Here is a 12,187-nt window from a genome sequence, read left to right on the forward strand (position 1 = left end):
TATTATGACGGTGCGGCGACGGCAAGTAGTTAAAAAGGCATTTCTATGAGGCATTGGGACTTTAATACTTATGTGTTCAAAAAATTAAGGCAAACGTTCATTTGAAGAGCTTATTGGCTTTGGTGGGACGACTCCCCGTCCAACAGTACCCAGAACATGACTCAAAATTGACCAGAAGAACCAGAACCATTGATGGAGTCCAAGTTGCTTTAAGGCCGCGTACGCACGATCGGTTAAACAGAGGACAACGGTCTGATGGACCGTTTTCATCGGTCAAAACCGATCGTGTGTGGGCCCCATCGGTTATTTAACCATTGGTTAAAAAAAGCCAACTAGCTTTAAATGTAACCGATGGATTCCTAACCGATAGGTCAAAACCGATCGTTAGTAGGCACGACCATCGGTTAAAAATCCACGCATGTTTAGAATCAAGTCGACGCATGCTTGGAAGCATTGAACTTTGTTTTTTTCAGCACGTCGTTGTGTTTTACGTCACCGCGTTTTGACACAATCGTTTTTTTAACCGATGGTGTGTGGGCGCGACGGACCATCAGTCAGCTTCATCGGTTAATCGATGAAAACGGTCCATCAGACCGCTCTCATCGGATGGACTGATCGTGTGTACGCGGCTTAACAGTTTAAAGCAGGGGGTCTCCAAACATTCTAAACAAAGGGCCGGTTTATTGTCCTTCAGATTCTTGGAGGGCCGGACTTTGGCCAGCGGTGTGGAGATTTTCAGTGGGACTAAACATCTGGTATTAGGGGGAGGAATAGTGCCCCATCGTTGGCATCATAGGGAGGAATGGTGACCCATTAGTGGTGCCAGTGGGAGAAATGGTGCTCCACTGTCGGGGTTAGATGGCAGAATATTGTCTCGTATCAGTGGGAGGGAGAGTGCCCCAAGGGCCGGATAAAGGCAAGCAAAGGGCCGCATATGGCCCTCGGGACGCAGTTTGGAAAGCACTGGTTTAAAGTGTGATCACATAAAGCAGCCAACATGTTTTGAGGGCCAACTCAATCCCTCCTTCATTAGGGCTCCAACAGTTATACCTTAATGTGCATATCTATTGTAGCCTTGATGAAGACTGTTTTATGTGAGTGGACTTTGAACTGTCAATTTGGACACTCATTGGTCTGGTGCTCCGGTTCCATTTTTCTTGATTTAGGATCTTTCCGGGAACCCAAGGGGGAGATTTTCTCTTATGTCTTTGTCCCTTATAGGAATGTCACCAAGACCAAAAGACACAGGAGAGCAATAGAATGCTGGCCAATATCTGGATGTTCTAAGCCTCTCCCCCCCCCCCCCCCCCCCCCCCAGTGTTGCCAACTGTCAGCATTTTTACTGCCAGCCAGTAAAAAAACAGGCAATTTTCTCCTGCTAGTGGCTGTGAAACTCGGCTTGGTCCGGAACTGACCGAGACCATCAGAGTGCCTGTTACAGTGTGATCGGGCGGAGGCGGTGCCTTAGCATGTCGTGTGATGTCATAGTGCAATGGAGCCAAGCTGTAGCGGGCAGAGCCTCCTGTGCGGGTCTGCGGTATGGAAGCCGGGACCGTCAGTGCCGTTTAGACTAGAGGGACCACTTGGCTTGGAAAGAGACGCACTGGGACGTGTCGTGTCGGGAAGGTCTCACTATAATCATCACTGTTGGAGTTAATTTTATGTGTGTGTGCCGCCCATTCCAATTTCTTGCCCTCCCGTCCCTGAGCTACTTACTTACTATATCAAAAATAAAACAAGAAATATGTTTTTTGCCTTATTATCCACCTTAAATCATATTGCTAATTGCAGCCCAAATACTCCAATTTGCAATTTGTAACTTTTGGAAATGCCAGTAAAAGCTTGGCGGTGCCAAGATCCACGTACGTGCGCCTATCTTTAGGCGGGCGTAGCGCATCTCAGAAACGCTACGCCGCCGTAACTTAGAAAGGCGAGTACTGTATTCACAAAGAAGTTACACTTTTAGTTACGGCGGCGTAGCTTATATCGGGCGGCGTAAGCCCGCCTAATTCAAAAGAGGCTGGTTGGGGGGCGTGTTCTATGCTAACTAATCGTGACCCCACGTATTTGACGTGAAGAATCCCAGTGCGCATACTCCAAATTACGCCGCAAATCGTCAACGCTTTAGACGTGAACGTAACTTACACACAGCCCTATACGAGAATGACTTATGCAAACGACGTAAAGCGTAAAAAATTTGACGCCGGAACGACGTCCTTACTTAACATAGGATACGCCTCATATAGCAGGGATAACTTTACGCCGGAAAAAACCTTACGTAAACGACGTAAAAAAAAGCGCCGGGCGGACGTACGTTTGTGAATCGGCGTATCTACCTAATTTGCATATTCCTCGCGTAAATCTACGGAAGCGCTACCTAGCAGCCAGCGTAAATATGCAACTAAGATACGACGGCGTAAGAGGCTTGCGCCAGTGGGATCTTAGCAAAATTCCGGCGTATCTTGTTTTGTGAATACCGAAAAAAGATACGCCGGAGCATCCTAGAAGTTACGCGGAGTATCAATAGATACGCCAACGTAACTTCTTTGTGGATCTGGCCCTTTGGGTTGCCTCAGTAAATTTCAATCTGAAAAGTTGGCAACACTGCTTCCCCCCAATCTACACCTATGAGTTCTTGTCTGCGTATTTCCCCCACCACGTCTGGTCCCGATAGGAACTCAAAGTGGCAATAACCTGGTAGAAGCTTGAACCCCTTCCTTGCTCTATTCCAAAAAGGCTTTGGCTGGAGTTGGGCTTTACCTTTAGATTAGAAACTCGAGTCTAAAGAGTGTTCACTTTATGGAGCGCGTGCAAAGCATCTAACAAGCTTTAAGCAGCTTTCTTGAAGACCTCATCGAAAGCATCCTTCAGCTCCAGCTTGGAAATGAGGAACACAAGCTTTTACTTGTCTGCTAAAAGCTAAAGTCACCACTCCATAGACTGGAGCTGTGAGGGGCGCTTCAGAGGGCAGAAGTAAGGATTCTGCTCAGTAAATATAGATTTCTGGTTATGGAATGAAGCACAATTCATCATTTATTGCCTGGTCTTCTCAAGACCAAAGTTGACTTTGCTGCTTTGCTGTGATAAGTCTGTGAAATGCCTCAATGCGGAACTAGAAACTCTCCTAATCTACAGCTTCCTGGTTTCTGGTCCGGGGGCGGAATTAGTGGGGCACCGAAAAAAAGACAAAATCCTGGAGGCGGGAACTGAAATCGAAATGGACAGTTTTATAAAAAATGTCATTAATGTGACTGGCGTTTTTTCATTGAAGTCAATGGGACGCAGTTTTGCACTGAAGTCAACAGGGGGGCGTTTCTGCACTGAGATCAACAGGGGGGCGTTTCTGCACTGAGGTCAACAGGGGGGCGTTTCTGCACTGAGGTCAACAGGGGGGCGTTTCTGCACTGAGGTCAACAGGGGGGCGTTTGTGCACTGAGGTCAACAGGGGGGCGTTTCTGCACTGAGGTCAACAGGGGGGCGTTTCTGCACTGAGGTCAACAGGGGGGCGTTTCTGCACTGAGGTCAACAGGGGGGCGTTTCTGCACTGAGGTCAACAGGGGGCATTCTGCAACAACGTCAACAGGGGGCGTTTTTGCACTAAAGTCAACAGGGGGGGGGGGGGGGTTTGAATCGACTCAGGGGGCCTTTTTGCATTGAAGTCAAGTAGAATAGTTTCAGCATTGAAGTCAATTCAAAAATGCCCCCTGTTGACTTCAATGCAAAAAGGCCCCCCGAGTCGATTCAAAAACGCCCCCTGTTGACTTTAGTGCAAAAACACCTCTAGTTGACTTCAATTCAAAAATGCCCCCTGTTGAAGTCAACTAGAGGCGTTTCTGCATTGAAGTCAACAGGGGGCGTTTCTGCACTGAAGTCAACAGGGGGCGTTTCTGCAACAACGTCAACAGGGGGCATTTCTGCAACGACGTCAACAGGGGGCGTTTCTGCATCGGTCAACAGGGGGCGTTTCTGCAACGACGTCAACAGGGGGCGTTTCTGCAACGACGTCAACAGGGGGCGTTTCTGCAACGACGTCAACAGGGGGCGTTTCTGCAACGACGTCAACAGGGGGCGTTTCTGCAACGACGTCAACAGGGGGCGTTTTTTGCACTGACGTCAACAGGGGGCGTTTCTGCACTGACGTCAACAGGGGGCGTTTCTGCACTGACGTCAACAGGGGGCGTTTCTGCACTGACGTCAACAGGGGGCGTTTCTGCACTGACGTCAACATGGAGCGTTTTTGCACTGAAGTCAACAGGGGGTATTTTTGAATTGAAGTCAAGTAGAATAGTTTCAGCATTGAAGTCAACAGGGGGCGGTTTTTAATTGAAGTCAACGGGGGGGGGGGGTTTGAATTGAAGTCAATAAATGAATACGTTTTTGCACTGAAGTCAACAGGGGCATTTCTGCATTGAAGTCAACAGGGGGCGTTTTTTAATTGAAGTCAAAAGGATGCGTTTTTGCATTGAAGTGAATAGGAGATTTTTTGCACTAAAGTCAACGGGACACGATTTCGCCCTGAAGTCAATAGGATGCAGCAAACCATTATCGGCACGCAACGCAGATAACTAATTTTTTGGCGGCCGATATATCGGTGGATCCCTAGCCAAAGAGAGGTCATAAATCCTTGGAGTCTTCCTGGATGGAAGGAGGGGCTTCCTCCGCTGAGCACACCCTTCCTGCCTGAGCTAAGTGCAAATGGATTCCAAAAAGTAAATGCTACGTCTAGGGGGTGGGGGTGTTTTTCAAAGCATGGAGACATAAGATGGATGCGGGGGATTTTGTTATGAATATAAAAAATGAATTAAAATAGAATTTTCAGTTTGTGGCGCTCAGTTTAGATCCGCTTTAGCAGCAGGATATCAGGCTATACACACAGGCGCATGATTCAGAGGAGACACACAGCCTCCACCTCTCTGCTAGCGGATCCAAATTACCGTATATACTCGAATATAAGCCGAGGCACCTAATTTTACCACAAGAAACTGGGAAAACGTATTGACTCGAGTATAAGCCTAGGGTGTCCATCTGCATGCCTCACTGTGTCCATGACTAGACTGAAGTTCAACATGGGAGTCTATGGAAGGGGTGCCCGGCTTTGAAAAATTGTCGCTCTCCAGCCGTAGGTCCCCCGGACAACAAACTTTGCACACTTGTAAAGGAGAAATGGAGCTACTTGTGTGCCAAGTTCCGGGTCCAGGGGACTTACGACCGGCTGCTACCGGGTCCCCAAATTCACTAAAGAAATTACCATTTAACATGGGAGTCTATGGAAGGGGTGCCCGACTTTGAAAAATCGTCGCTCCCTGGCCGTAGGTCCCCCGGACAACAAACTTTGCACACTTGTAAAGGAGAAATGGAGCTACTTGTGTGCCAAGTTCCAGGTCCAGGGGACCTACGACCGGCTGGTATCGTGTCCCCAAATTCACTAAAGAAATGACCGTTTAACATGGGAGTCTATGGAAGGGGTGCCCGGCTTTGAAAAAATCGGTGCTCCCCGGCCATAGGTCCCCCGGACAACAAACTTTGCACACTTATAAAGAAAGAGTGGGGGCTACATGCAGGGCCGATCCATCCTATAGGCTCACTATGCAAGCCGCTTAGGCCCCTCGTAAATCTACAGAGGGCCCCCCCCCAAATTACTAGAGGCCCCGCCTGGTGAGAAGTAATTTTCGGCTCCCCATCCCGCTGGCTGCATGGGAGAAGAGGTAAGAAATCAGCACCCCCTGTTTCTCACTCTAATGTAAGATGTCATTTCCGACAGCAGAACACCCCCTCTCCCCAACTTTAATCTTTAATGTGCCACGTCACTGTCGGCAGCGCCCACCCGCTTCTCAACTTTAATGTGCCATGTCACTGGCGGCAGCGCCCACCCGCTTCTCAACTTTAATGCGACACGTCATTTTGCTTAGGGCCCCGGGGAGGTCAGGAACGGCACTGGCTACATGTGTGCCAGGAGTGGGGTCCAGGGCACCTACGGCCAGCCAGTACCGGGTCCCCAAAGTCTGGGAGATCAATCACAAAAAGGTGACTCGAGTAGAAGCCGAGGGGGGCATTTTCAGCACACAAAAAAAATGTGCTGAAAAACTCGGCTTATACTCGAGTATATACGGTATGTGACGTTTCACTTAGACAGAAGCAGTCAGCAAGCGAGCAGAAGAAAAAAAAAATTGGATTTTTATATAAAAATAATAATAAAATTGCACAAAAGATCAATTTATATACACTTAAAATGGTCACAGAAAAAAAAATGTAAAGCAAATTGAACAAAAAACCTTGTAGTTTCGTCAACGTTGCTCAAAGCTTGTCAGATGCTAAACGCTTGTTCTTTAGACGAACGTTTGCAAACCAAGGTAATCATAGAAACGCCTTTATGTGTAAAAGGGGCCAATCAGATTTGTGCTCTGGTAACACAGGCAGTACTCTCCGCTTATAGGCTGCAAAACATTTGGAAACATAACAGAGTTCGAAATCTTCTCTTAATCTGTAGACTGTGCAGGAGAAATGTCGGGATGCGCCCCACAAATTTTTACAAGCTGGCCTCAAGGTGCCCTGTGTTCACTGCCAGCCACAGGAGGTCCTTATAAAGTATAATTAAAAGGTTTTTTTTTTAGTATTGGATAAAGTGGAGAGGAATTAGAACCCCTGTTGGTTCTTTATTACAGTGTGCACCCCCCCTAATTTGTCACATTTACTGTTACTAATGTAAGTGAAAGAAATTCTCAAGTTTTGGGTTGTCCCCAGAACAGCAAGAGAGGCTAAATCTTCCAGTGACAACCAGAGATTGCCACACCAGGAAGGAATTTCCTCTCACTTCCTGTTTTGGCTGTAGGACAGGAAGTGAAGGGACAAGGGTTATAACCAGGGTGGCACGGATACGTTTTTGTTTTTTTAACCGCTTGCCGACCGTTTTACGGCGGCAAGTTGGCTCCCCTGCGCGAGAGCACGTAATATAACGTCGGCTCTCGCGCAGGCCACTAGGGGCACGATCGCTGTTCATACATTGTATGAACAGAAGATCAGCATTTCTCTCCCTGACAGGACCGGGAGCTGTGTGTTTACACACACAGCTCCCAGTCCCCGCTCTGTAACGAGCGTTCGCGTTTGCCCGGCAAGTGCCGGGCGAACGCTCGTTACAGAGCGGGGACCGGGATCTGTGTGTGTAAACGCACAGCTCCCGGTCCTGTCAGGGAGAGAAATGCTGATCTTCTGTTCATACAAAGTATGAACAGCGATCAGTCAATTCCCCTAGTGAGTCCCACCCCCCTACAGTTAGAACACACCCAGGGAACATACTTAACCCCTCCCACGCCCCCTAGTGTTAACCCCTTCCCTGCCAGTGGCATTTTTACAGTAATCCAATGCATTTTTATAGCACCGATCGCTATAAAAATTCAAATGGTCCCAAAAATGTGTCAAAAGTGTCCGCCATAATGTCGCAGTACCGAAAAAAAAAACGCTGATCGCCGCCATTACTATTAAAAAAAAAAATATTAATAAAAATGACATAAAAATACTCCCTATTTTGTAAACGCTATAACGTTTGCCCAAACCAATCAAACGCTTATTGCGATTTTTTTTTACGAAAAATATGTAGAAGAATACGTATCAGCCTAAACTTTTTTTTTGGGGGGGGATATTTATTATAGCAAAAAGTAAGAAATATTGCATTTTTTTCAAAATTGTCGCTCTATTTTTGTTTATAGCGCAAAAAAATTAAAAACCGCAGAGGTGATCGAATATCACCAAAAGAAAGCTCTATTTGTGGGAAAAAAAAGGACGCCAATTTTGTTTGAAAACCACGTCGCATGACCGCGCAGGTAAAGCGACGCAGTGCCGAATCGCAAAAAGTGGCCCCGGTCATTGACCAGCAAAATGGTCCGGGGCTGAAGTGGTTAAACAGTTATCCTTTTACATGGAACCATTTGAATTATACCGATACCACCACCCCGTTTCCCCGCCCCCATATTTTCTCCTTCCACATTGAATCATAACCAGAGTTGCGCCAAATCACCCAATTTTTTTGTTTGCATCACTAGATACATCCGCTGGGCAAATATAAAATTTCTACTTATAAGTGCGATTGCACAGCTACCATGATTTAAAGTAGATGTAAACCCTAAAAATGAATGTCAGTTTGTCAAAGTACTGAGCACTATATATTATTTTTAATTGTATTTAATTACATTTTTATATATTTTTTTTCATCTTTTGTTGTAGGGAAAGGTGCTGCCGATTTCCTGCGTTTTACTTTCCAGCCACCTCCCATCTCCATGCGCCCCAAACAACGGCTGCATGGCATTTCCTGGCAGTAACCGCAGCAGAACACGCCTAATGTGCAGTGGTACGTATGCCTGCAGCCTCGATTGGAAGCCCATGTGACAACACAGGAGAACCATTAGGAGGGGGGGGGGGGCAGCGCACTATCACTCTATAAGAAGTGTCTGAACAGGGACCTCCATGCATGGCAGGATCAACAGGCATTTTAAAGTGATATTCAACCCAAAAAAAAAAACATAATATATTGCAGAATACCAAACGTTCGATGTAGCGGCTGCATTAATTTTCTCTTTTTTTTTTTTCACTTTTCTTTCATTTTTTTGGGCTTTTTTCCCCCTCACTGGTAAACACCCCAGTGGTAAATGATTTGTCAAATCCCCAAGTTGCAAGGCAGCTTTGTTCTGTTCAAAAAACAGACCTAGATGAAAATAGAAAAAAAGCCTAAGAAAAAAAGAAAACAAATACAGCCATCGCATCTTAGGCCCCATTCACACCTAGGCGTTTTTACGCCTGAAGCGCACTGCTCACAAACGCCAGAGGGGAGAATTAACATTATTCCCTATGGTGACTGTTCACGCCTGAACGCCCAAACGCCTGTCGCGCGAAGCTCAAACAAGTCCCGGACCTTTTTGCGTCGCGCGTATCGTGCGGTTTGGGCGTATTTGAGCGTTTTTTTTTTCCATAGAAAGTAATGGGAAACGCGCGAATTGAGCGCGACAACGGGCGTTTCGTCGCTTTAATAAATAGAACTTGTCGCCCATGCAGAAGTTTAAAAAAATCTACCAACATAGCAACAAGTGATGAAAAGATGATAATTGTTCCTATTGGCTAAAATAAAAAATGCCGAAGTACAAAAAAGTCGCACAACGCTGTATGCAAACACGCAAATACGCCGACGCTCAGGTGTGAATGCAGCCTAAGAATTCCTAAGCTGCAAAATAATAAATATTTGCTTTTGGGTTTAACACCGCTTTAACGAAAGCACCAAATATTGAGACGTCAAGCTTATATGAAATGTTAGTGACCAGGTTTGCATCCAATTTGCTTTTTTTTATATTATTACAGAATATTTTAGATTTTTGCATGACCCGGTTTTTGAAAACAATGCATCGCCCTGGAATCATTTTTCCTGCAATTCCAAAACAGATGCATCAGAGCCAAGACAGAAGAACAACAACAACAACAAAAAAAAGCATAAAGCTCCAACACAACACAGATAAAAAAAAAAAAAAACACAAACGGTAAAATAATAAAAAACAGTTAAATGATCTTGGTTAGCGTTGACTGGTAATGGGATAGAACTCCTTGTATTGCAGCCAAGGTGAAATGTTGAGGACAGGATGTCTAGGAGGATAAAGGGGGGGGGGTGTTACTTCCTCCAAGCAATAGCTGGGGGCGCAAAGACCGGTTTTAATAAACTGACGCATAGCGTGAAGGAAAGAGACGGTCTGGATTCCAGGTCTCCACATTCCTCTGTGCTGGAAAGGCGATTCGGTCACAGCGCGCGGATTAGCCAGGGTTGCTTAGCAACTGTCGGCTGGACACCTTCCAACTCCTTTTGAGCGCGTCTGCGAGGATTCCTCGTGTCTTCCATAAAAACAGGGACAGCTGACCTTGGTGTTTTTTTTCCCCCCCTCATTTGCGTGACGGCTCCAGGTGGACAGAAAGCGACCAAAAAAAAAAAAAACCAGCTCCTGATTGCGTCTCTCCCGACCTTTCCCGTAGAATACTTAGGGGCAGTTTAACATGAAGGACAGAAAACAAGAGACGATGATAAAAAAGGACCGACCATATTAAAATATGTACTAAAAACAAATAGAAAAAACAAAAATAAAGCACAGTAGCAACAGGACAGGTTTGCAGGCCTCGGCCCACGCCCATTTCAAACCGGAGGGTACGCCGTGTGCAAACATGAGCGCTAAAGAGTGTCACATGATGGCTTCCCCTCTCTCCGTCACATTCCCCGCGTGGCAGAAGAGGGACGCCAAGACCAAAAAAAAAAAGATGTCCGCAGTGCCACAGTTTTGCCTCGAGGAGAACTACAGATTGGTCATTTTCCTGGGGTTGGCCTAGTTGTTGTTGATGCGGCCGGCGGAGAAGAGCGGAGGTGGGGGCGGAAGGTGATGTGACGGGGGAGGCATGCTGGGAAGCGAGTGGAGGAGGGGCAGAGAGAGGGGGTGCGGCGGCAAGGTCGGCGAGAGCCCCGGGCTAGACTGGAGCGGCGAGTTGCCGCTCTGCGAGGAGGCGGAGAGGCTGGCCACTGTTCCGGGGCTGCCGGGCGTCGGGGGGTTGCCGCCCTGGAAGCACTTTTCCCTGTGAGCCTTCAGCATGTTGGAGAAGCGGAAGCGCTGGCCGCACACGCTGCAGGGGTAAGGTTTCTCGCCCGTGTGGGTGCGGCGGTGGCGCTTCATGTTGGGCCGGCTGGTGAAGCTCTTGCCGCAGATTTCACAGATGAAAGGTTTCTCTCCTGCAACATAAAAAAAAAAAAAAGAGGACCGGAGTCAACAACTACAGCAGTATAAACAAGTCAAGACGGGGAGAAAATAAGCAAAAAAAAACAACAAATACAAAATAAAATCTCCAGATATACTTTCAAATAAACATGTACTTTACTTATACAGGACAGGCAACAGGTACACAATAATAGCACCTATGCAGCAGATTATACACACCTCCTTGTATTGGGGGGGAGCATGCAACTCCCATTCCTTTGTGTCACATGACAGACATGGTGCTTGGTGATTGGCCACTTACTCTGTCACATGGGGAGGGGGGCGGAGTGTTCTCAGCCCTGTGTAGGCTCCGAGCTGCAACATGGAGCCAACACAAGGCCTCCTCATATTTTAGGGAAGGACTGGAAAGGGGGACTTTTAATGGTGCCACAGGTATAGACAAAATATATATTTTTAAATAAAAACATTTTTATTTATATCCAAATATTAAAAAGCGTGAACAGTGTTAATTCTCAAAAATAAAGAAAAAAACATAAAATTATCACCACAGTAAGACTTTATGTAGCTGTATAAACGGCTGTTTGGCTCTACATGTTTCGCTATATTGCTTCTTCAGGAGCTGTAAGGCATATAATACAGCTCCTGTTGAGAGTGGAGGGACGCTGTCAATACATTCTCATGTTTTTTTTTGGGGGGGGGGGTTTATCCCCTTGTGAGCCTGTAGGCCAGATCCACATACACTACGCCGCCGTACCTTACCTGGCGTATATTCGAATCCTCAGCGAGTTAGCGCCGTAAGTTACGGCGACGTAGTGTATTTCTGGCGGCGGATTTGAAATTGGGCGGGTTTCATTTAAATGAAGCGTGTCCCCGCGCCGAATGAACTGCGCATGCGTCGTCCAGAAATTTCCCGCCGTGCTTTGCGCAAAATGACGTCATTTTTTTTTAACTTAGAGGTGAGTTACATCCATCCCTATTCACGGACGACTTACGCAAAAAAAAATTCAAATTTCGACGCGGGAACGACGGCCATACTTCACATGGCAAGTCTATCTATACGCCACAAAATACCAGCTTTAACTATACGCCGGAAAAAGCCGACTACAGGCGACGTTAGAAAATGCGACGGCCGCGCGTACGTTCGTGGCTCGTCGTAAATCGCTAATTTGCATACCCAACGCGGAAAACGACGTGAACGCCACCCAGCGGACACCGAAGTATTGCATCTTAGATCCGAAGACATACGCCTGTCGTATCTTGTTTTGAGGATTTAAAACAACGATACGACGCAGGAAATTTAAAAGTACGCCGGCGTATCAGTAGATACGCCGGCGTAATTCCTCTGTGGATCTGGCCATATATGTATTCTGGACTGCACTGGAAAGGGGGATTTTTAATGGTGCCACAGGTATAGACAAAAGATATTTTTAACCACTTAAGGACCGCCTCCTGCACAT

The 12,187-nt window shown here is 46.7% G+C and overlaps 1 protein-coding gene across 2 annotated transcripts in view; it reads right to left on the reverse strand.

Moving 5' to 3' along the window:
* Nucleotides 1-9,331: 9,331 nt before the first annotated feature.
* Nucleotides 9,332-12,187, reverse strand: part of ZBTB47 (zinc finger and BTB domain containing 47) — a 74,218-nt gene continuing 71,362 nt past the window's right edge. For both annotated transcript variants that reach the window (XM_040352212.1, XM_040352213.1), the window contains exon 6: nt 9,332-10,744. In XM_040352212.1, coding sequence (XP_040208146.1) covers nt 10,347-10,744 — 398 coding nt within the window. In that variant the 3' untranslated portion in view covers nt 9,332-10,346. The remainder of the gene's footprint in view (nt 10,745-12,187) is intronic.

This window comes from Rana temporaria, chromosome 5, assembly GCF_905171775.1.
Source record: "Rana temporaria chromosome 5, aRanTem1.1, whole genome shotgun sequence".
Classification (NCBI taxonomy): domain Eukaryota; kingdom Metazoa; phylum Chordata; class Amphibia; order Anura; family Ranidae; genus Rana; species Rana temporaria.